This window comes from Malaclemys terrapin, chromosome 7 (genome assembly GCF_027887155.1).
Source record: "Malaclemys terrapin pileata isolate rMalTer1 chromosome 7, rMalTer1.hap1, whole genome shotgun sequence".
Lineage (NCBI taxonomy): Eukaryota > Metazoa > Chordata > Testudines > Emydidae > Malaclemys > Malaclemys terrapin.
Genome location: NC_071511.1, coordinates 38,258,652 through 38,284,991, shown reverse-complemented (window position 1 = coordinate 38,284,991; position 26,340 = coordinate 38,258,652). Strand labels below are relative to the sequence as shown.

Below are 26,340 nucleotides of genomic sequence, written 5' to 3'. Positions count from 1 at the left end.
AAGAGATAAACCTAATTGCATCTTCCTAAACATTTCCTGATCTACTTACATATCTGGGGTTTCCAATAAGTAGTTTCTAGGATTGATTTTTCATACCTGGTGCAAGCTTCTTACAGCATTGCTGCTCTGTCTCTCCTCTCTGGAGAGAACAACAACACATAGACAAAGGGAAAGTTTTTTCCCAATTTTTAAACGTTCTAGCCTTCCTATTGGCTCTTATGGTCAGGTGCCCACTCCCTTCCTTTTATCAACAGGTTTTTTTAACCCTTGACAGGTAAAGCAAGTAGAGAAGAGCTACTAACAGGGATTTTGTAGCTAACTGGCTGGGTGGGTGTCCATAAAAGAGATCTACCGCCCCCCCTTCATTTATCACAGATACCAACACAGATTGGAACAGATCTCACCTTACCTTCCAGAAATCCCACCAAGGTTTCTAGAGTCCATTTGTAGTTGGAATTTGCATGCCAATTGTGACTGGGAATGGCTGATCCTGGGATTGAAGAAATTTATCAAGCACTTTATACTCTTTGATTGCTGGAGGGTGTTCTCCAGTTGTAGAAAAGGTGAGGTCAGAAGAAGAACCCCAAGGTCCATCTCTTACTATGAAAAGTGGGCAGCTGCTTTGGATCATGTAGAAGCTACAGGTTACCTATTTACTCCTGGGGGAATTCTGCACCACTGAGCATGCGTAGAATTTATGTCCCCCACATATTTCTTTGCTTCCACACAGAAAAATGACTTTCTGACAGGGAAGCAAAGGGAAGCCACAAGAACAGTCATATGACCCTCTGCAGCAGTATGTTCTTGGTACCCAGGGCAGCCGGCAGAGAGATAAATCACTGTGGGGCAGGAGGTGGGACTGGGGGGCGACCTGGCTGGTAGCTCCTACCCTGCGCTGGGCTCATCTGCTAGTCTTGGCTGGGGAGGACAGGACTTCCTCTTCCCCTGCACACCATCTGGGGCTGTGTCAAACCCACTCCCAGATTTCTCCCCTGGCTCTAGGAAGCTCTGCAAACTGCCCTCCCCACGCTTCCTGCACCCATCGCTCCTCAGCTGCAGGGGGAGTGATCCCTGTACTGGGAGTGCTCCCCCATCTGCCGAACCCGCATGCATCCAGACCCTCTTGGTTAGCCTCACTCCCCACACATCCAGAACTCCCCCCTGACAAGCACCATTATCCCTGCACTCCCCAATGAGCCACCCACACCGAGATCCCCATCCTACCAAGCCCCAGCCAGTTGCACCTGGATCCCCGCCCCACTCTCCCAGCATCTGGATCCTCCCCTACTGAACTCTGCACAACCCCTGCCGAGCTCTATCCTCCCTATGCCCAGACCCCCCTGCTGAGCCCCAACCAACTTCATCTGGACCCCCCAGCAGAGTCCCATTACTGTTGCACCCAGAACCCCCCAAAAAGCCCATGTGCATCCAGATCCCCCCTGCACACCCAGATCCCCCACTGAGCTGCCTGCACCCAGATTGCCCCACACAGAACCCTCTCAACCCACCCCTGGATCCCCCCACACTAAACCCCTCCACACTTGGATCCTGCCCACACCTGGTGCACCTGGCATGGAGGGGCAGGTCCCTGGGGTGTTTCTGGGGCTGGCCCAGTCCTTGTGCTGTGTCAGGGTTGGGTGCAGCCTCACGGCTGAGTCTGTGTCCCAGGGGGAGCTGCACAATGATCTCCCACCTCTGTGCAGCCAGTGGCCCGTGCTCCCAAGTGCCATGCTGGAGCTTCCTTATTTATTTGACAAATAAAATATACAGAATTTTCAAATACTGTGCACATAATTTTTAATTATGCCATCAGGAGTAACTGTTGATGCTTACTCCTGTAGCCTTACTCCAGTTACATTATCATCAGGGTTCCTCCAGTGGGCTTGGTGTGAATTAAAATTGTCTGAGTAGGCTGGAGGTCCTGAGAAGAGTTGGCCGATCGAGGTTTGTAGACATCGATAAGAGTCAGATCCTTGACCTTTAGCCTTTTGATAACAATATTTGGACCTGATGATGAGACTGAAGTTGCTAGAATTCCTTCTCAGACCTAGGATGTCATCCCATACTCGTACTGCCTATGATTGAGGTAAGACACTTCAGCAAAGCCAGGAATTGATAGTTGAGTGTCAGTAGTAGATTGTGCTTCCTGAAGTAAGTGACATATGCTTCGTGTTCTGTGGCTAACTGGTGGATGATATCAATTCAGCAGAGGTTCTAATCTGGGCAAGAGAGAGAAGACTATTCACAGCAAAATCCATCACATCATAGCTGGTGGCTAATGGCAGAGCTCCTAATCAAGGTAGTTTTCAGTCATGCAGTTACAATGATGGTTGCTGAGATATGGCATGCTCGGAATGTGGATGCGAACTTGATGGCTCCTTTTATTGATCAAGAGCTTGACCTAGCTATACATCAATTGCAGCCTAACAAGGCTCCTGGTCTAGATAACGTCCAGAATGTGTCAGTCTCTCACTTTGGGCCAATCACCAAAAGCTGGCTGCTTCAATTTCTGAATCATTGTACACAGGATTGCTGCATCTCAGAAATCTGTTGCAGAGCAAAGGTCATAGCTGTTTCCAAGCCAGGGAAATGATTGACAGACCCAAAGGGCTACTGGTTGGTTTCTCTGCTGTATGTTACCTACAAGCTGATGGAGAGACTAATCCTGCTGTGATTAATGTGGTAGTCAATCATCCTCTGCCTTGCATTCAGACTGGATTCAGAAGGGGATGATGCACCCAAAATCAGGTACTATGTCTGACACAACACATAGAAAATGCATTTGAGTCAGGAAAGAAAGTTGGTGCAGTCCTTATTGATCTGATGGCAGCCTACTATACTGTGTGGCACATCAGGCTGATGGCCAAGTTGCTGCAAGTTATTCCTTGTAAGCCTAAAGTGTAATTCATCCAAGAAAACATTAGAAACCGAAGCTTCATCTTGCAAGTCGGGGATAAAATCAGTTGTCTTAAATGTCTCCACAATGGCCTTACTTAGAGTTCAGTTTTGGTTCCTGTTTTGTTCAATGTATACACTTACAACCTTCCTGAAATGGAGGCCAAGAAGTATGTGTATGCTGATGCCATCTGTATTGCTGACACTAGAAACAATTTCCATAGGATTGAAGGGAATCTCAGTCAAGACATGGGCATTTTGACCACATTTTTTCCAGCAGTGGAGATTAATTCTTAATTAAACCAAAACAGTGGCAACTACTTTCCATCTAAACAGCCGTCTTACCAATGGATCCATCTCGATCAGTGTACAAGGATGGTTACTGCCATTCCAACCAGTTGTCACATACACCTCTACCCCGATATAACACAACCCGATATAACATGAATTCGGATATAACGCGATAAAGCATTGCTCCTGGGGGGGCGTGGCTGTGCACTCCGGCGGATCAAAGCAAGTTCGATATAACGCAGTTTCACCTATAATGCGGTAAGATTTTTTGGCTCCCGAGGACAGCATTATATCGAGGTAGAGGTGTACTTGGGAGTAAAACTTGACATTATCAGCCTCAACTGGAACACCTGAAAATGAAGATCTCTTCCTCTACTGCCTTGATATGAAAACTATCAGGAACTTCCTGGGGAGCAGACCCTTCAGTGCACCACACATCTGATTTGGCCCTGATGTTTGCTCTGACCAAATATTGCTGCCATGCTCAGTTTGTCAACACAGAGCTGAATTTGGCCACTTGTATTATTAGCAGCTGCTTGTCTTGTACACCAGCCTCCGGTTTGTATGTGCTAGTGCACATGGCTCCACCAGACCTTCAACGAGATGCTATTACTATTAAGTCTGTGATGGATGAAACCAACCTAATACATCTTTGATTGACTGAAGAGCCATTTTCATACAGGAAACAACATGTAGCACCAACTTGAAGGTCTGTTCGTATTCAGGGAAGGAACCTCATTCCTGTCAACTGGGGTATGTGCGACACCATGGCTGATCTCTCAACACCCATTTGGTATGGCAGCTCGCATACTCCGGGGGAAGAGTACTTCTGGCCCTTTACCTGCCTCCTTATCCATTTGATTGTAGATCCTGGACAGGCACAACTCTCTGGTTCATCCAGAGTTGCTGCAACTATGTTCTGGTTTGGCCTGGTTTCCTCTCCACGCTGTGACTGTAGGGCAGCATTACGGAACCTGATCCATCCCTTACTTAAATTCCCATAATCCCACAGTATCTCTTCTTTCCTCAAATTCCCGATTTCAGTGTCTTTGTCTATCAGCGATGTGCTGGCCGCCGCTTCCCGCAACTCCCATTGGCCAGGAACGGCGAACCACGACCACTGGGAGCTGTGGGCGGCCATGCAAATGTAAACAAACTGTCTGGTGGCTTGCCAGCAGATTACCCTAACTACACTGATCTAGCTGAACCAATCTACAATCCTATCTATGACATTATAACTAACTTGTTCAATTTTGGACTGAGCGAGCTGGTATTTCTCTGATTTAATGCACAGTAATTAATTTTCTGAGATGTTCATTATTATTGATACTGATCTGGCCATGAGAAAACAGGAATTAACGGAAATTGTGACAAATCTCTGAAGTGACTCTATGCCTCACAATATAATCAAGATGAATTACAACTCCAGGGAGCCATGCCAGATCAGATGTCTCATTATCTGGAAGCTGAAGACAGCTCAAAGGACAACCTCTTGAACTTGAACAGACCTTCATAAGTGATAACGGCTGTTAGCCCTACTCTTGGGTTCTAATATCATTTGCAAATGTTGCTGGCATAGATCCAACTTTGTAAAGCCATGGAGTCATCAGACTGATCTCTTATCTGGTCAGCCATACTGCGTGCAATAAAATTATACAAAATTCACAACTGTTGGAGTTAATAGAATGCAAACCTCTGAGCTAGTTAGATGGGAATGCTAGTTTTAATATCCATAGCCCCTGTGCCACTGCAAATCAGGATAATTATGTATGTCCCTACAAGTATTTAATTGGTTAAACCTTGGCTATCTAACACTAATTACGTACATTGCAGCAGCTGGATTGCCACTTCTGTGTTCAGACAAAAGGGATGAAAATTTTAACAATGAAAAAATTAAGAAACTGTTGCGGTTGTGAGGTCCATACTTATATAAACTTTCCAGAGAAAAGGAACATCTGTACCTGAATTATAGTAGGTATAATCCTACAGCGGCTGTTCTGTTTCTTTACAGTGAAGGTAAAATATGGCAGTTCCTGTGATTGCTAGTGGAGCTTTTGTCAATTACATTCTGCCTTCTGATGGTGTGTCTTGCAAAAGCTATGTAAAAATGGCTGGTGCTGGAAAAATGTCTCAGGTCTGTTGATAAATTAATTATACATTCACCCCTCTGGAAGGGATGACATAGACTACAACATAATAGCAAGCTCTGCAATAAATGCATGAGAGTATGATCTTAATTAGCAGCTGCTAGGCAGGCAGGTTCTGGCAATAATTATTGGATTTAGCTTGAAATGCTGAATTGAAGTGCCTAGGCAAATGGAAGCCCATATAGTATGTCATCCCACTGCATAATTATAGTGTTATAGAAGATGACCTCTCCTTTTACGGGTGCCCCCTGAAAAGTCTGGAAACCCTGGTTACTGGAGGTGGTTACTGGAGGTAGTTACTATGTACCAGAAATTGTATCTGCTTTTACAGTTTCTTCTTGGTCATGTAAGAGCTGCCAAAAGTGGAAGAAATATCCCAGTTACCACTTTCAAGGTATTTTAATGAAAACAGAACTGATACTATGTGAATCTGCAGAACTGATGCAGTGTGACATCCTCTCAAATCTCTACTTAGTGGCCAAATATAGACATAATTTAATGTGTATGTTTGCGCCCACAAGTAAGAAGCATTCTCTGATGTCATATCTCAAGACAATCAAATGAGCACAATAAATTTCACAGGCTAAAGTCCTTGTAAATGGCCACTTGTTACATTGTTCAGTTAGAGAATGGAATAGAGTATGAGACTGACATAAGTTGAGTTATGAGCATAGCTCTAGATCAGATTTAATATAAATTCATTTGGCACAGTCAAAAACATGATGAGAGTTGTGATATTGTTGTCTGCCATCTATTTTACCAAAATATTAAATTAGAAAAAAAGATACCACTAGTGGTCAACAGTTGGAAAAGGATAGAATTAAAACCCAGAATGCAACTACATCAACATTATTTTTTTAAGGCAAGAGGAAACTGAAAGCTCTTGGCATTATATGTATAGAGATCCAGATGGGAATCATGCATGTACAAAAATACCTGTAAAGATCAGTACGGCTTCATTTGCTTCCTTGCAGGAAGTTATTGTTCTAACCTTCTTAAATGTCAGGAAAGCTCCTAGGAACACTTTGTTAGGGCAAAACTTATTTCCTTTCAGCCTTGTAATTAATCTGAAATTAGAAATCCTAACTGATGAAACGTGCTTTTGTTTCCAAGGAAGTGCTGGTTGTGGCTTTTACTTTTGCCATAATTGTATCCCCCGCCCTTAAGAGATGTTTACTACTCAGATAAATTTTGCAAACCTCATGTGTTTCTATCCTCATCTTTGCAAGTAGGTGGCCATGCACCCTATTAACAAGTTTGTTGACATGTTTTTTTTTCTTCATTACTCTTATTGCCAAGCTTGCTTAACTCAGTGTCTCGTGTTGCATTTTGCCCTGCATCTCTTCTGGAGAGCCTTTTCTCTTCTCTGCTTTCAAGTCTCTTCCCACTGGGCACTCTCTAATCCCACATTTTTCTCTCTTTTCACGGACTATTTTAAGTGCTTTTTATTTCCAGTGGTGTGTAATGTTATTGTATTTTTCCTCTCCCTGTCTCCCCTTTCTGGATGTATCACTATTAAAAGTTTGCTCTCTCATGCCTTTTTCTATTGAAAGGTCTGTACTCTGATAATCTGAGCAGCAGGTTGGCACGGAACTTGAAGGCACTCTGCAGGGAGAGAATTGAGTTGTGTTCATTCCAGCTTCCTGCTGACCTCCATTGTTGAAGCTATGCTAAATAGGCAGAACTCAACCATACAGATAAGTTTTAATCTTGTGTCAAAGTATCTATTGGAAGATATAAAACAAAGCTAAAAAATGAATGTGCATGGAGGAAAAAAAGCATTTTTAAAACCCTCTGTTGCAAATTTGCTTTTATCATGGACTTTTCATTGCTATTTCAGGCCTATGACTAAAACTATAAAACACAAACCCTTTACCAGATATCCATCGCTGTTTATGGAGAATTCTGTGCTCAGTTCCATTAACAAAAACAGGAATTGTGCATCAACTCAAAACAATGAGCCAGAATCTGGCTGGCAGTTGCACCTATATATATATGCCAGCAAATCTTCATGAGTGAAGGGCAAGGGTAGAAAATGTCTACCCTAATTCTGGCTTCCATTCAAACCTGAGAAAGAAGAGCCTCTCTTGAAGCTCTCCACAACTAAAATCTGAGAGCGATTTCAGGGCAGGGCAGTCAGGTGTTTTTTTGCCTAAGATCTTGACCCAGCACTGAGCTCTGTACATCCACTGCCCCTTCCATGCTGGTAGGAATAATCTGCTTGGTGAAGGAGCTGGGTGTCAGACTGGAGGGAGCCAGAATGGGAAAGCACATTAATCCTGCCAAAGCAGGGGGAGGGGAGTTGGTGGCCATTTGGTTATGTTTTGGGGAGCAGCTATAGCAAGGCCAGCTCCCCTTGACTCACCATCAGCAACACTGGGAACCAGAGGCTCCACCTTACTCCTGGTCACGCAGTAAAGCACTTATGTCTCTGCATTCCAAGGTTGTCAACGCAGTGGCACAGCTGCCAAGGTTTGCGCCATCATAATGTGTTAATTTGCATAGAACAATACATTTGTTCTTTAAAAAGAGCTGCGCGGATTTAGTGCTGGTGAAAGGTGTTACGTTTACAGCCCTATGGAATGCAGTCCTCTCTTTATCTACAGGGCAGCAGCAAGACAAATTTCCCAAACATGATATCCTGTCAGTATGTCTGAACCCTAATCTCAGGGGAACTTTCTCTAGGGGATAAAAGATATATTTCAGGTTCTAGGGCCAGTGCAGTTTTTGGCCTCTCTGTACCGTCTACCAGTTAGGGAAAAGCATGGTGGTTGGTTTGTGTTGTAGGAGCCTCAAAATAAAACCTACCAAACTCATCTTGTATAGAAGGTTACGAAACATCATTTAGATGGGAACAGTTTTGAATCCATGCTAGGCTGGGCTTAAGCATATACCAGTGACCTACGGATGAAAGGATCTGTAGTTCACTAGTAATGCACCTGCATGCTATATTACAATCACATACGAAAAAGATGTTAAAAACAAGTTAAGATTATAAAATCAAGCAACAAAAATTAGGAAATACCAGAATTAAAGTTACCTTTCATCTTTAAATCTTCCCTCTTATGTGTTTGTAATATGATACAGTCTTTATGTACAGCATCATCACATGCTAATTTTAATTCTAGGACCTTTCAGATCCATAATCCAGGTCTGAATCCAGGACTCCTTCTGCTTGATCTAAAGAGTAACTGGTAGACTTCTTGTGCAATAGAGCAGAATGTTGGGTATCAGGATTTCTGGGTTCTGTGTTTGACCCTGGGAGAAGTATTGTCTAGTGGTTAGAGCAGTGGTTACAGAAGACATGGCCAAGCAAATAGATTTGGCACATTCTGTCCATTCTCACAGGCAGTGTGGAAAAATGGGTGAGACTGCTTAGGTCTGGAATATTAGAAAGCTAGATTCTATTTCCAGTATAGCCTGAAGTGACCTTGTGCAACTTCTGAAGTTATTTTATTTGTAAAATGGGTGAAAGATATTTGCCTGCCTCCTAAGGTAGGGATATGAGGCATTGGTGTCAGTAATGAGCTTGTGAACTGTACATGGTCTCTTGGCTGCCCGTTGTGCACACCTTCCTCTAGGCTAAATTGTTATTTTTTCTTTGTGGCATGTGTCTCTCTTTTTCTCTCAGGTTTTGGCTAGGCAAGGACTTAAGGAATTGACGCTATAAGAGGAATGAAAAGTGCTGAAGAAATTTGAGACTTTCCTGCAGTTTTGCTTATCTATAAACAGGTTCCACTGTATTTGCTCCCAGATTTTGGTGTATGTTTTGCCAGTTCACTTCTGGGGCCATTGTATGCTATTTTTCCTTTTGCATTATAGATTCTTGACTGTCAGCTTCAGTGTTTCCTAGTGTAAAGTTGTCCAGAGAGACAGTTCAACAATATGAAGGTGAAAAATCATTAGGTTTCGTTGCTTAAAACAATATTAACTAGTGAGTCCAGACCTTGATTTTGGTAGGATTTCACTCCTAAATATTAGTTTAAATAGATAACCAGGAGCATTGTTATATTCAATATAACAGTATTTTTCTCTTTGCTTTTGGTTACTTTGATAGTTCTAGTTGAACCTACTGTTGCAACAAAAGTGGAAATAACACTGGTTTGGATATTGTGATCCTCCTTTACAACCAATTTCATATCCCTGAAATATTTAGTATCATTTGAGGCTCACTGAAAACATTTGGGATCTTAAAACTGTGAAAATGCAGCTGCTGTCAGCAATTAATTTTACTTTAGTGCTGAAGTGGATCGCTCTTTTGTTTCCTTTGTTTGACAGAGGATTTAGGTTCTTTGGCTCGATAGACTTGAAACATAATATTATTGTCATAAAGTATTATTTATGTCATGATTACTGTCTCTTGAAGCTGGAGGCAGCACACTATGTCCCTAGTTTTCTTGGTCACTTGTTGGAGTCTATGAAACCATTGAATATCATAAGAATCATTCAATGCAGATTAGAGCCTCAGTCTTTTCCTGTCATGTGTTGATTTTTGTAGCAAGTAGTTGTGAGTCTCTGCCTCACTCTTCTCTGCACTGTGGAACAACAGTGGGAACTCTGACATCCATCTGCAGCTTCCGTTGTATTCAACAATTCCAATGGCAGAAAACTTATGCAAACTTTTATTAAAATTATAATAAATTATTTTATAAACTAAAATTATTAGTTCCTGCAAAATAACAAAACAAAAAAATCACTGAATTCAAATAATGCTAAGGCTGAGACATACAACTATAAAAGCCTGGAACTGTAAAGCTATGATTGGCATTCACTTGTTGCTTTTATCTATTATACCCTAGGATAGTGTTGCAGTTTACAATGTGCTGTAGGTACTAAACCGACATTGCCTGTTGGTTTCAGACGCCTGCAAGTTAAGGACAGACTTTGACTTCGCTTGCATTTGCAAATTCAATATTAAAAAATAATCTGTGCAGTAAGTCCCTCATTGAAGTGTTTTTATATATATAGATATAGTTGAGACAATAGATTTTATTGGCTCAATTTTATTCCTTGTACATGTACCTAGACATGGGCATCATGTGCATTTTAAGTAAGTGGCAATAAATAAACATTGTATAATTATATCTTTAGATGGGTGTAAATGAGCAATTCCCTCTTATATTTGAACATCTCAGTCTTAAGTGTATAAGTACAAAGTTAGGCCCTGAGCCTAGAAATAGCTTCATACAGGCAAACTCCTGCTTCCACTGACTAAAAAGGGGCTCCACAGTAGTGCAGGAATATGGCTGCATGGAGCAGTTTGCAGAATCAGGATGTGAATTTCCTCTCAAACCATGTGCACTGGATTATAACTCGTCTTATTTTCTTTCATTCCTAGTCTTCCTTTAATCCCACTTTCCTTATTTACATGTTTGCTCACTGACTTTCACCTGTCCAAGTGTTTCCCTTTGTCAGATGCCTCCTTACCTTGGCATTCCAAGCCAAGAGGAAGAATTTTTTTTTCTTTGACTCTGATTCTCTACCTGCTCTTGTCATCTTCAACTGATGGTTTCTAACTGCTCTGGAAATATCTGGTTCCCATGGAAGCAACCCTGGTAAAATGTAAGCTAGAGAGAGCTCCACAGTTACTCATTAAAAGTGTTTCTTTGTTTCCTAGAGAAATTCAAGTGTTCTCTGTGATTATTCATTTGTGTCACTCTGATGTGACAGATACCATGTCAGCTATCTAAGGTATAGAATACTCTCACTCTAACCATGCTTCAGGATCCATAAAAGGTTTGTCTTCCCATTGATAATCACATTGTGTTGTCTTTGGCCTGGCACTGTAACAGTGGGAAATATTGGATGGACATCAAGTTCTTCTGTCAGCTTCAAATCTTTTTTATAGGTCCTTAATGCAGCCAAACTGATTTGGGAAGCACTGTTTAATTCTTAAGATGTTATGTCAAAGTTTGCATTAACTTTGAAAATTTGTTTCCTTTTATCAAGCTGTCTATCATGCCAGAAATAATGATTAAAATAAATATGTAAGATACAGCCAACACTGTGTAAACTGTAGCATGGAAAGAAATTGCCTTCTCCCTCTGTCCTTGCATTCTGTATCAGATAACAAATCAACAGTGTGCAGACTTGGCCTTTGGAAAAGTATGTTGACTAAAACATAACAGGAGTAACGTAGGCTGATCACAATCGAGAGCCAGTATCATGCAGAGCATAACAAGAATAACACATGCTAAACACAACAGAAATTGAAAGAATAAACAATACAAATAACAGAATCCACACTTAGGCCTGGTCTACACTACGACTTTAATTCGGATTTATCAGCTTTAATTCGAATTTACCCTGCAACCGTCCACACAACGACGCTATTTATTTCGATGTAAAGGGCCCTTTAAATCGATTTCTGTACTCCACCCCGACGAGCGGAGTAGCGCCAAAATCGATTTTAACATTTCGAATTAGGGATAGTGTGGCCGCAATTCGATGGTATTGGCCTCCGGGAGCTATCCCACAGTGCATCATTGTGACCGCTCTGGACAGCAATGTAAACTCGGATGCACTGGCCAGGTAGACAGGAAAAGCCCCGCGAACATTTGAATTTCATTTCCTGTTTGCCCAGCGTGGAGAGCACAGATGACCACAGATAGCTCATCAGCACAGGTAACCATGCAGGCTGATAATCGAAAAAGAGCACCAGCATGGACCGTGAGGGAGGTACTGGATCTGATCGCTGTATGGGGAGAGGATTCAGTGCTTGCAGAACTTCGTTCTAAAAGACGAAATGCAAAAACTTTTGAAAAAATCTCCAAGGGCATGATGGAGAGAGGCCACAATAGGGACTCTGAGCAGTGCCGCGTGAAAGTCAAGGAGCTCAGACAAGCCTATCAAAAAACAAAGGAGGCAAACGGTCGCTCTGGGTCAGAGCCGCGGACATGCCGCTTCTACGCCGAGCTGCATGCAATTCTAGGGGGGGCTGCCACCACTACCCCACCTGTGATCGTGGATTCTGGGTCGGGGATAGTCTCATCAGCGACGCCTGAGGATTCTGCCGATGGGGGAGAGGAGGAGGAGGAGGATGAGGATGAGCTTGCAGAGAGCACACAGCACTCCGTTCTCCCCAACAGCCAGGATCTTTTTCTCACCCTGACTGAAGTACCCTCCCAAGCCTCCCAAGCCAGTACCCAAGACTCTGACCCCATGGAAGGGACCTCAGGTGAGTTTACCTTTTAAAATATAAAACTTGTTTTAAAAGCAAACGGTTTTTAATGATTACTTTGTCTGACTTTGCATTCGCGGTCAGTTCAGCTACTGGAAAAGTCTGTTAATGTGTCTGGGGATGGAGCGGAAATCCTCCAGGGACATCTCCATGAAGCTCTCCTGGAGGTACTCCGAAAGCCTTGCCAGAAGGTTTCTGGGCAGTGCATCCTTATTCCCTCCTCCATGGTAGGACACTTGACCACGCCATGCTTGCAGCAAGTAATCTGGTATCATTGCCTGGCAGCGTATGGTCCCGGTGTTTGCTGGCATTCAAGCAACATCCGTTCTTTATCTTGTTGTGTAATCCTCAGGAGAGTGATATCACTCCTGGTAACCTGGTTGAAATACGGGAACTTAATTAAGGGGACAGAGGTGGCCGTTCCTACTGGGCTGTTTGCCTGTGGCGGAAAATAAATCCTTCCCTGCAGTTAGCCAAGCGCAGATGGGAAATTGGCCCTGAGTTTTTCGCGTTTGGCTAGCAGGGATCTTCCCTGTTACCAGCCACGCGGTGGGGGGAGGGGTACCGTGATCATCCCAGAGAATTCATGGCGGGAGGGGGGGGTGGTTAGTTTGTTTTCTGGTGCTGCTGAATGTTAACAGAAAAACCGCAGCACTCTACAGGCTATGCTTGGTATGTGGGAAAGGAGGGCGCAGAAGCTGTAAGACAATGGCTTACCATGGCCGCATGCAAGCCGAATTCTGTTGCCCAGACCTGTGATCTCTAGCAGCAAAGCCACAGGCACTCAGCATTAAGAGGCAAAATGCGACCTTGCACAGAAATCACATGTGCTATGTAATGTGAATAGTGTTGGTCACCGTGAAAGAGTATAAGCATTGTTCTGCAAAATGTAGCTTTTTAAACAATTCTCTCTTTTTTCCCCTCCCTACAGCAGCTGCAAATTCCTCAAGCCTCCCTCCTCCATCCCGAAGGTTATCACAGATAAGGCGTCGTAAGAAGAGAACGCGAGACGAGATGTTTTCTGAAATTATGGAATCCAGCCGCAGTGACAGAGCTCATCTGAATGAGTAGAAGGAAACAGTTTCAAAGTATAGGAAAGAAGCCAGTGAACGTGAGGACAGGAGGGACCAACGTGAGGACAGGAGGGACCAACGTGAGGACAGGAGAGACGCTCGAGATGAGAGGTGGCGGCAGGAAGACCAGAGGAGGCAGGATGCAACGCTGGGGCTGCTGCGTGAGCAAACAGACGTGCTCCGGCGTCTGGTGGAGCTTCAGGAACGGCTGCTGGAAAACAGACTGCCGCTTCAGCCCCTGTTCCACCCTCCCCCCTCCCCGTGTTCTGTATCCTCCTCACCCAGACGTGTAAGAATGCGGGGGGGGAGGCTCCGTACACCTTCCCATTCCACCCCAGTAGACAGCCCAAGCAAAAGGCTGTCATTTTTTTAACCTTTTCTTTGTGGCTTTTTCCTTCCCAGCAATCCTCCTCCCAAATACCACCCGGGTTCCCTCCCTCTTTTTCTAATCTATTAATAAAGAATAAATGATTTTTAAATGATAGTGACTTTATTTGGTTTGAAAGAAAGCTGGGGGAAGGGGGAGGGTGGGTTCCTTACAGAAAATCAGTCAATAAAGGGGGCGGGTTTTCATGAAGGAGAAACAAACAGATATTTCACACTGTAGCCTGGCCAGTCATGAAACTGGTTTTTAAAGCTTCTCTGATGCACAGCGCTTCCTGGTGTGCTCTTCTAATCGCCCTGGTGTCTGGCTGCGCGTAATCAGCAGCCAGGCGATTTGCCTCAGCCTCCCACCCCGCCATAAAGGTCTCCCCCTTACTTTCACAGAGATTGTGAAGCACACAGCAAGCAGAAATAACAATGGGGAGATTTCTTTGGCTGAGGTCAGAGCGAGTCAATAATGATCGCCAGCGACCTTTTAAACGGCCAAATGCACATTCTACCACCATTCTGCTCTTGCTTAGCCTGTAGTTAAACAGCTCCTGACTCCTGTCCAGGCTGCCTGTGTACGGCTTCATAAGCCATGGCATTAAGGGGTAGGCTGGGTCCCCAAGAATAACTATTGGCATTTCAACATCCCCAACGGTTATTTTCTGGTCCGGAAAGTAAGTCCCTTGCTGCAGCCGTTTAAACAGAGTAGTGTTCCTGAAGACGTGAGCGTCATGAACCCTTCCCGCCCAGCCCGCGTTGATGTTGGTGAAACGTCCCTTGTGATCCACAAGTGCTTGCAGCACCATTGAAAAGTACCCCTTGCGGTTTATGTACTCGGTGGCTTGGTGCTCCGGTGCCAAGATAGGGATATGGGTTCCGTCTATCGCCCCACCACAGTTAGGGAATCCCATTGCAGCAAAACCATCCACTATAGCCTGCACATTTCCCAGAGTCACTAACTTTCGTAGCAGCACCTGAGTGATTGCTTTGGCTACTTGCATCACAGCAGCCCCCACAGTAGATTTGCCCACTCCAAATTGATTCCCGACTGACCGGTAGCTGTCTGGCGTTGCAAGCTTCCACAGGGCTATCGCCACGCGCTTCTCAACTGTGAGGGCTGCTCTCATCTTGGTATTCTGTCGTTTCAGGGCAGGGGACAGCAAGTCACAAAGTTCCATGAAAGTGCCCTTACGCATGCGAAAGTTCCGCAGCCACTGGGAATCGTCCCAGACCTGCAACACTATGCGGTCCCACCAGTCTGTGCTTGTTTCCCTTGCCCAGAATCGGCGTTCCATGGATAGAATCTGCCCCATTAACAACATGCTCTCCAAAGCACCGGGGCCCGTGGTTTCACAGAATTCTGTATCCGTGTCCGTGTCCATGTCCATGTCAATGTCCTCATCATGCTTGTCGCTGCGCTGCCGCCGCCGCTGCCTCCTCGCCTCGTTTTTCTGGTCCTGGCTGAGCATAAACTCCACGAGAACGCGCGAGGTGTTTACAATGTTCATGACTGCTGTCTTGAGCTCAGCGGGCTCCATGCTTGCCGTGGTATGGAGTCTGCAGTGTTCACCCACCCAGGAAAAAAGGCACGAAAATGGTTGTCTGCCGTCCGTTGCTTTCATGCAGGGAGGGAGGGAGGGAGGAGGTGAGGCTGTACCCAGAACCACCTGCAACGATGTTTTTTGTCCCATCAGGCACTGGGATCTTAACCCACAATCCCAATGGGCGCGGGAGACTGCGGGAACTATGGGATAGCTATGGGATAGCTACCCACAGTGCAACGGTGCAGAAATCGACGCTAGCCCCGGTATTTGGACGCACACCACCGAATTAATGTGCTTAGTGTGGCCGCATTCATTTCGACTTTATACAACCTGTTTTTCAAATCCGAATTATATAAATTCGGATTAATCCCGTAGTGTAGACATACCCTTACTGAAAAGGTCTCAGCCTAAGTAAAGCCACCTCCCATGATAAATCACATCACAGAGATCCCCCTACATAATGTGTGGATTGTACCTTCCTTCCCTTTGAAAAGGCCATAGGGCCTGTCCCTAAATCTGCTCAACATCTTACATGTCTACATAAATGCAAGGAATATAGAGAATAAACAGGAAGAACTGGAAGTATTAGTACATTAAATTAGTAAATTGTTACTTAATTGTTGTCACAGAGATTTGGAGGGATAAATATTGGTACAGAGGGGTATAGCTTGTTCAGGAAGGACAGGCAGGATAAAAAGGGAAAAGGAGGTGTATTATATATCGGGAATATATATACTTGTTCTGAAGTCAGAAGAGGGTGGGAGGCAGACCAGTTGAAAGTCTCTTGGTGAAGATACATGGGGTAGAAAATAGGGGTGACATCATGGTAAAGGTCTACTATAGACCACCAAATCATAAAGAGGAGGTGCATGAAGTATTTGGCATATCCAAAACTCAAGATCTGGTAGTAAGGGGGGACTTGAACTACCCACGCATCTGTTGAGAAAGTAATATGGCAAAACACAAAATTTCCAATAAGTTTTTGGAATGTATTAGGAGCAACTTTTTGTTTCTGAAAGTGGAGGACATTTCCGGGGCACAGCCATTTTAGACTTGATTCTGACCAAAAGGGAGGAATTGGTAGTGAATCTGAAGGTGGAAGGCAATTTGGGTGAAAGTGATCATGAAATTATACATTTCATGATTCTAAGGAAAAGCAGAAGTGAGAGCAGCAAATAAGGACAATGGACTTCAAAAAAGCAGACTTCAACAAACTCAGAGAATTGGTAGGTAAGGTCCCGTGGGAGGAAAATCTAAGGGAAAGAGGAGTTCAGGAGAGCTGGCACTTTCTCATGGAGTTAATATTTAAAGGCCCACCTGAAAACTATCCCAATGAGAAGGAAAGAGAGGAAGAATGTTAAGATTCCAGTATGGCTCCATCAGGAGATCGTTGATGACTTAGAAAAAGTAGAAACATGGACGAATTACTAAGGAGGAGTACAAAAGAAGAGCACAAGCATGTAGGGACAAAATCAGAAAGGCTAAGGTACAAAATGAGGTACACCTAGCAAGAGACATCAAGGGTAATAAGAAGAGGTTCTTTAAATATGTTATGAGCAAGAGAAAGACAAAGGTAAGTGCAGGTCTTCTATTTAATGGGGAAAGAGGGTTAATAGCTGATTACATCAAGAAGGCTGGGGATGTTTAATGACTACTTTTGGCTTAGTCTCTGCTAAAAGGGTTAACACTGACCAGGTACTCAACACAATATTAACAAGGGTGAGGAAAGCAAGTCAAAATAGAGTAAGAACAGGTTAAAGAATATTTAGATAAGTTATATGAATGCAGGGCCTCATGAAGTTCATCTTAGGGTACTTCAGGAACTAGCTGAAGCAATCTTGGAACTGTTAACAATTATCTTCAAGAACTCACTCAGAGGAGTGGAGAAGAGCAAACAAAGAGTACCTATCTTTATATCTGTTGCCACCTAGGAGTTCATGGTTGTCACTATGCTGTATTCTGTGAGCAGCTGGAATCTCAAAGCAGCAGTAGGGGCAAAACTTAGGTCCTCCTGCTCAAAAAGTACAGGCCTCTATCAACTGAGATAAAGGAAAATCTCTGCTAGTTGTTAGAATTATAGGATTGATGGTGCACAGTTCAGGAGTTCTGATTCTTTCCTGCAGAGAACTATGGTACATATACACACTAGAAGAACGCAGAAAGAAATTTAACTTTGAAGTACACAATAATATACACCTCTACCCCAATATAACGCGACCCGATATAACACAAATTCTGATATAACGCGGTAAAGCAGTGCTCCGGGGGGGGGGGAGGGGGACTGCGCACTCCGGCAGATCAAAGCAAGTTCGATATAATGCGGTTTCACCTATAACACGGTAAGATTTTTTTGGCTCCCGAGGACAGCGTTATATCGAGGTAGAGGTGTATAGTTCCATCAAGATGCTAGGATTATACACTTCTAATCATAAGAGATAGCCAGTCTGGAGTAACTCACTTCATAGTTAAATTACCTCCTCCCCCCCCCTCCAAAAAAACCCACCCCACACTGCAGCTTTAGCATTACTTTTAGCCTTTCACTGGTACATACCTATAATTAAGTACACTCTAATAGAATGCAAATAGTAAGCAAGGTCATTATCCAACCCTTTAATTGTGATGGTAACAGAAATTCTATAACTGTTAGCCGTCTGCCTATAGTACAGTATTTGCAGTCAAATTTACAGTGTCCCATTCGCTTTGTAACAAAAACCCATGAGCCTTTTATATTAAATCAAAGAGCTCTCTGGCTAAGTGCTTCCTATTATCTGTGTGATGCATTGTTGTAGAAATAGTGCAGCTGGACATCCACTGCTCTCTCTCTCAGAGAGAAAAATCTATAGGCAAAGATGAAAGAGACATTACAAAAAATGTTATAAAGCCACAAGAATTTTTTTAAGAAAAACCTTGAAAGCCATAAATATATTTAATTGTGAATCTTTCTCATCCCTGTCACAGCTGAAAAGGACAAAGACACAGTCTTTAAAAATGAAGAGGAAACTCAACTAACTAAAATTAGAACCAAAAGAACTTGAACTTCTTTCTTTTCTAAGAAGTTGAAAATTCTCCTGGTGAAGTGTGAAGCCCTATGGATTTATTTTTTAAAAAGATAATGGTTAAAATACCCCAGTGTTTTTGGCATCCATATATAATACTTAACTTAATTTTCTATTTAAATAACTTCTGTCTACTTATGTCTTGCATGTCATGTAAGTCCTGTCACTGAAGACATTTAACAGTAGACTAGACAATTAAGAATGCGCTAAACAACCATGTTGCCCTTGCACAGGGATGGACGTTAGCCTAATACAGTAGGGTAGCCTTCCTTATCTTGCCTATGATTTAGAAGTGTGAGTAGGCCTCGTTAGACTACATTTTTAGAAGGTGTTAGTGAAATCAAACTAGCTACCATGATTTGACAGCACACTTTTAAATCCTAGTCTACTCATAACAGACAGGGAGAGATAGAGCCAATGTGGGAACATGTGCTGCACCATTTTAAACTGTGGCTCAAGAGCCACACTGCCTATGCGCAGCAGGATTCTCCAGGGGGCACTGTTCTTCCTTGAGTCACAATGCCTTCTGGAGTTGCCAACTGTATTGTGCACATCTGCCCTGTCGCCAATATGAGTCTGTGTCTTTGAAACCACAGGGACTACGCCAATGCTTGCAGTTAAGCATATTCCTTGTGTTTTTGCAGGTTTGGAGCCAAAAAAAACCCCCATACAACCCAAAGATAGGGTCTGTTTATAAACTTTGAATGCACCTCTGGATTTGGATTGTGAACATCCTCAGATCTTATTTTGTTTGAGTTTGAATAGGTCCTTGAATGGTACAATTTTTTTTTAATTACATATATCTAAAAATTGTTACATTGCCATTGTACAATGCAGTTGTTACATTGCCAATTTAAAAAAAGTTTTATGACTATAATTTATGCACAATATCTAGCTCCTCTTCCCCAGGTTTTCTTACCTTTAAAATACTTAACAAAATGTAATCACATAACATCAGGGGTATTCTGAAACAAAAGTATGATATAATTTGAGATGGAAGGTTTTGCAAAGAGAAATGGAAGTAAGACAATACTTAGAGATAGATCTGAGAGTTTGGTTTAGGCATCTCTCTCTCCTGTATCCTGTTTTTAGTCCTTATTTGGTTTGATGTAGAGACTTAGACCAACATTGCTCTTGCTGAGAAGAAATGTTTTCTGTACTGCACTTTGTTTCAATGTTGAGTATGGAGCATTATAACATCAGACTTATTAGTCTCTAAATTCACTCCTCGCTTTCATCTTGAATTCTAATTATATTTAATTACTTAAAACATGGTGCAGATTCTCCATTTTCTTTAGATATTTGATCTTTTGACTGTTTGCTAATCACCATAGTGAAATACAACAAACAGATCATGTCTTATTGAGAAGGTTTTATTTAAACAAATTTGTTTAAATAAATGGTTGTTAATATGGGGCACCATGTTTTCTGTATATTCTGAAGTAGCAGGTAGCATGGCAAGAGTTATGTGCTTAATAGGTAGAATTTGTTTGTGATTTCAAATTCAGGCGCTTCCAGAGTTTTGTGATTGGAATAGGAATAAATCAGGTCCAGATTAACCAATTAGCCCTCAGTGCACTTGTACAGTGCACTTGTACAGGGCCCCCCGAACCACTGGGGGAAAAAACAAAACCAAAATTGAATGGTGCTGCGACCCCTCCTTGCTCCAGGTTGCAATGCCATACACTCCTATTTGGCCTGGCCACCCCTCTTGTCCTGGGGGCGACTTGTTGGTGGGCTATGGAGTGAGTGGGGAGTGATTTGGAGTCTGCGGGGTTGGAAGCCAGTGGGGAATGTTGGGAGAGTGAGGTTGGGGGGCTGTGGTCAGTGGATCTAAGATGTTGGGGGCTGTCAGCGTAAATGGAGGGTGGTGGCAGATTGTTGGGATATATGTGGAGTGGGAGGGGTATTCAGGGGTATGTCTGTGGAATGGGGTGGGAGGGGCACTTGAGGGTGTGGATGTTGGGGGGGAGAGAAGGACATTCTGGGATCTATGTAGGGTGGGCTATGTATGGGGCAGGGGTGCTTTCAGGAAGGTGGGAAGTCCCCAATATTCTTAGTGTTTGAGGCTCCAACGTTCTTTAATCTGAGACGGGGGTAAATAATAAACTGTCAGGAATCCTACCCGTAAGCCTCTCTATTTTGGTATTCTGCATAACATTTCCTTTCCCTTGGTTATAACTGTATATTATATGCTATTCAACTAGTTTGACAAGGTGCATGAGATATCTTTTACTGAACCAACTTCTGTTGGTGAGAGAGACAAGCTTTCGAGCTCACACACAGCTCTTCTTCACATCTGTGTAGCTCGAAAGCTTGTCTCTCTCACCAACAGAAGACGGTCCAATAAAAGATATTACCTCAAACACCTTATCTTTCTAATATCCTGGGACTGACACAGCTACAGCAACGCTGCATACATCCCACTAGTTAGCTTTTATTCATCTTTTGATGAAAACTACTCAATGTTAAGGCATTTTCCATGGGTCTTACAAAGTTAAACGTGTTTATGAAAAACAAGAGCTAAATAAACACCATTAAATTAATCAAATCCTCTGTGCCAGCTGTAAATCCAACACAAAGCTTTCATCAGCCTTATTTCCCTTCTACAGTTTTCAGTATGCCCCGAGCGCTAAACTGCTTTAACAGAGAAGGTATTTGATCCAACTACACTATGGTACAGAGTTTTGTTGTTGTTCACTTTTTTTTTTTTTTTACCAGCGAAGTGTGCTATTCATTCTGTTGTGCTAATTTGTTTGTCTGAGGCTGGCATATTAACAATTAAATACATCACAGGCATCTACATGCTAAAAGCTTTGGAGGCTTGAAACAATAGTGGGTCTTCTGACTGCCAAACTCTTCTTGCTCCCTAGAAACCTTAATTGTTTAGCTGTAATGTCAAGTGATTTTGATTTTTAAACTGTTATAATACAGCCCACAGATATTTCTGAGTTGTGTATATTTAATATGGAATTCCTCTTCATTATCTGTCCTAAACTACTGAATAGTGTTGCTTTGCACTGTCAGTTACTGCAATCCACACAAGAGGTGACTGCATTTCTGTGTTGGGTAAACTGCTGCATACATCGCACATAACACATATTCTGTTAAATAATTGGGATCTTTCTTGACTAAAGATATTGAAAGGATGGTCTTGTGATCAAGACACAGGACACGGAGCTAGGAAATTAAAATGTTATTCTTTGCTCTCCTATTGACTTGCTGTGTAATCTTGGGAAATCACTTAGCGCCTCTCTCTGTTTCCCCTTCTTTCAAAATGACCTGTTAACTTCACAAAGGTTCTGAGAGGCTTAATTGATAATTGTGAACTACTTCAAGATTTTGAGATGGAAGGTGCTACAGAAATGTAACATTTCTTATATAATTATGTTATCACAAAATACACTTAAGATACATCAAGTATAAGATATCTAAAGCCATTAGCCTAATGTATGTTATCTGTATATATGCTATGGAATGATTAGCTGTTATATATGCACTTCATTAGAATATAGAAAGAACCACAATCTGGCTGAATTTAAAGGAACATAACATACATATATGTGTTTGATCTTGAGTTTTTGAAAAGTAAAAATTAAGATGCAGAATGACAATTTGGAGGTCATATCAGCAGAATTTGGTTTTTGTCCTTCAGCATTGTTATTTTCTTTGTTTTCTTTTATAGTTTGCCCAGCTGGTATCCATCTCCAAAACTCTGGGTGTGGAGAAGTTCCCCCTAATTGAACAAACATTCTACCCAAATCACAAGGAAATGGTAGGTGCAAATAGTAACATTAAAAGCCAATTACTGTATGGATAGAACTGGAGCTATAATCACCCATGATTCATTCATTCACTGTCTATTTTTTTCAAATGTCCTTTTGGAAATGTCCAGTGGCATAATACTGGGTAACCTCTTGAAAGCATCTTTGTGATAATTGAAAGATTATTGCCTTCAGCTTTGAGATAAGCAAACTGGTTCTAACAAACGAAAGAATATAAATTGCTAAAGTGCAGGGAATATTTCATGGAAGTGTTGCCAGTCTAGTCCTGTGTGATGCATCCCAGAATACTTATTATCTTATCGGTGGTGAGTAAGGCCGTGTGAAACATTTGCATGGAACCGCAAACCCATCTAAAATCAGGGTTGTTTCAGTAACTCTTATCTTCCTGCACCTGAGCTGATGCTGTTCACAATTCCCGGATTTTCTGCTCACTCAACAAATGCTCACACCTCACCCAGGGCCCCCACATACTTCATACCTCTTGATGCAATTCTCCAATGGATCTGGGGTCTTTCAGAGGCCCAATGTGGCTGCTTCCTCGAGCATCGTCTTTGAGGAATTGCCAAGTAAGGGCTACTACTTCTCTTAATCCGTGAATTTCTGGGGGTTGAAGGTTTCTAGTCAGCCACACATGGCACCAGCTGATCCTAAAGCCAGCTTCCTATCGGTTAAACAAGCTGCTGAGGCCCCCTAATCCCAACTCAGTAGTCTCAATAGCTAAGCAACCACATTAAGGAGGACAAATGTCATAATCCCTAGTGCATGGTTGCTAGGTAACATTGGGAGTTCTCTTGATAACTCACCAGGAATTTTGGGGTAGCTCTGCAGGCAGCTCAGTTCACAGTCAGCTGGCAGCAGGAGCAGGTGAGTTTCACTCCCTCCCTTTTATGAGGGAGGGGAGCAGATGCTTTCTGCCTCCATATGAAGACCCACATATACGTTGGGATTCCCTCTGAGACCTCTTTCCATTCAGCTTCCTAAGAACTCAGTTCCACTCCCGCCTTTGTCACTCAGGTGTCTTTGTTTGGCATACAGCACTGCTATGCTGAGTTTAATAGATTCATAGATTCATAGATTTTAGGACTGGAAGGGACCTCGAGAGGTCATCGAGTCCAGTCCCCTGCCCGCATGGCAGGACCAAATACTGTCTAGACCATCCCTGATAGACATTTATCTAACCTACTCTTAAATATCTCCAGAGATGGAGATTCCACAACCTCCCTAGGCAATTTATTCCAGTGTTTAACCACCCTGACAGTTAGGAACTTTTTCCTAATGTCCAACCTAGACCTCCCTTGCTGCAGTTTAAACCCATTGCTTCTGGTTCTATCCTTAGAGGCTAAGGTGAACAAGTTTTCTCCCTCCTCCTTATGACACCCTTTTAAATACCTGAAAACTGCTATCATGTCCCCTCTCAGTCTTCTCTTTTCCAAACTAAACAAACCCAATTCTTTCAGCCTTCCTTCATAGGTCATGTTCTCAAGACCTTTAATCATTCTTGTTGCTCTTCTCTGGACCCTCTCCAATTTCTCCACATCTTTCTTGAAATGCGGTGCCCAGAACTGGACACAATACTCCAGCTGAGGCCTAACCAGAGCAGAGTAGAGCGGAAGAATGACTTCTCGTGTCTTGCTCACAACACACCTGTTAATACATCCCAGAATCATGTTTGCTTTTTTCGCAACAGCATCACACTGTTGACTCATATTTAGCTTGTGGTCCACTATAACCCCTAGATCCCTTTCTGCCGTACTCCTTCCTAGACAATCTCTTCCCATTCTGTATGTGTGAAACTGATTTTTCCTTCCTAGGTGGAGCACTTTGCATTTGTCTTTGTTAAACTTCATCCTGTTTACCTCAGCCCATTTCTCCAATTTGTCCAGATCATTTTGAATTATGACCCTGTCCTCCAAAGCAGTTGCAATCCCTCCCAGTTTGGTATCATCCGCAAACTTAATAAGCGTACTTTCTATGCCAATATCTAAGTCGTTGATGAAGATATTGAACAGCGCCGGTCCCAAAACAGACCCCTGCGGTACCCCACTCGTTATGCCTTTCCAGCAGGATTGGGAACCATTAATAACAACTCTCTGAGTACGGTTATCCAGCCAGTTATGCACCCACCTTATAGTAGCCCCATCTAAATTGTATTTGCCTAGTTTATCGATAAGAATATCATGCAAGACTGTATCAAATGCCTTACTAAAGTCTAGGTATACCACATCCACAGCTTCACCCTTATCCACAAGGCTCGTTATCCTATCAAAGAAAGCTATCAGATTGGTTTGACATGATTTGTTCTTCACAAATCCATGCTGGCTGTTCCCTATCACCTTACCACCTTCCAAGTGTTTGCAGATGATTTCCTTAATTACTTGCTCCATTATCTTCCCTGGCACAGAAGTTAAACTAACTGGTCTGTAGTTTCCTGGGTTGTTTTTATTTCCCTTTTTATAGATGGGCACTATATTTGCCCTTTTCCCGTCTCCCATGATTTTCCAAAGATAATAGCTAGAGGCTCAGATACCTCCTCTATTAGCTCCTTGAGTATTCTAGGATGCATTGCATCAGGCCCTGGTGACTTGCAGGCATCTAACTTTTCTAAGTGATTTTTAACTTGTTCTTTTTTAATTTTATCTGCTAAACCTACCCCCTTCCCATTAGCATTCACTATGTTAGGCATTCCTTCAGACTTCTCGGTGAAGACCGAAACAAAGAAGTCATTAAGCATCTCTGCCATTTCCAAGTTTCCTGTTACTGTTTCTCCTTCTTCACTAAGCAGTAGGCCTACCCTGTCTTTGGTCTTCCTCTTGCTTCTAATGTATTGATAAAAAGTCTTCTTGTTTCCCTTTATTCCCGTAGCTAGTTTGAGCTCATTTTGTGCCTTTGCCTTTCTAATCTTGCCCCTGCATTCCTGTGTTGTTTGCCTATATTCATCCTTTTTAATCTGTCCTAGTTTCCATTTTTTATATGACTCCTTTTTATTTTTTAGATCATGCAAGATCTCGTGGTTAAGCCAAGGTGGTCTTTTGCCACATTTTCTATCTTTCCTAACCAGCGGAATAGCTTGCTGTTGGGCCCTTAATAGTGTCCCTTTGAAAAACTGCCAACTCTCCTCAGTTGTTTTTCCCCTCAGTCTTGATTCCCATGGGACCTTACCTATCAGCTCTCTGAGCTTACCAAAATCTGCCTTCCTGAAATCCATTGTCTCTATTTTGCTGTTCTCCCTTCTACCCTTCCTTAGAATTGCAAACTCTATGATTTCATGATCACTTTCACCCAGGCTGCCTTCTACTTTCAAATTCTCAACGAGTTCCTCCCTATTTGTTAAAATCAAGTCTAGAACAGCTTCCCCCCAGTAGCTTTTTCAACCTTCTGAAATAAAAAGTTGTCTCCAATGCAGTCCAAGAATTTGTTGGATAGTCTGTGCCCCGCTGTGTTATTTTCCCAACATATATCCGGATAGCTGAAGTCCCCCATCACCACCAAATCTTGGGCTTTGGATGATTTTGTTAGTTGCTTGAAAAAAGCCTCATCCACCTCTTCCACCTGGTTAGGTGGCCTGTAGTAGACTCCTAGCATGACATCTCCCTTGTTTTTTACCCCTTTTAGCCTAACCCAGAAACTCTCAACACTTCCGTCTCCTATGTCCATCTCTACCTCAGTCCAAGTGTGTAAATTTTTAATATATAAGGCAACACCTCCTCCCTTTTTCCCCTGTCTATCCTTCCTAAGCAAGCTGTACCCATCCACACCAACATTCCAATCATGTGTATTATCCCACCAAGTTTCAGTGATGCCAACAATGTCATAGTTGTATTTATTTATTAGCACTTCCAGTTCTTCCTGCTTATTCCCCATACTTCTCGCATTTGTATATAGGCATCTAAGATACTGGTTTGATCTTTCCTCCCAGTTTTGTCCTGACCCTCCTTTCTCTCTGACAATATAGCCCACACTCCCTCTCGTTTCCGACCCATCTCCCCGGTCTCCATGT

At 42.8% G+C, this 26,340-nt stretch overlaps 1 protein-coding gene across 2 annotated transcripts in view; it reads left to right on the top strand.

Moving 5' to 3' along the window:
- SYN2 (synapsin II) overlaps nucleotides 1-26,340 on the top strand; it is a 466,588-nt gene that overhangs the window by 288,162 nt on the left and 152,086 nt on the right. For both annotated transcript variants that reach the window (XM_054033948.1, XM_054033949.1), the window contains one exon: nucleotides 22,244-22,333. In XM_054033948.1, the coding sequence (XP_053889923.1) occupies nucleotides 22,244-22,333 (90 nt within the window). The remainder of the gene's footprint in view (nucleotides 1-22,243; nucleotides 22,334-26,340) is intronic.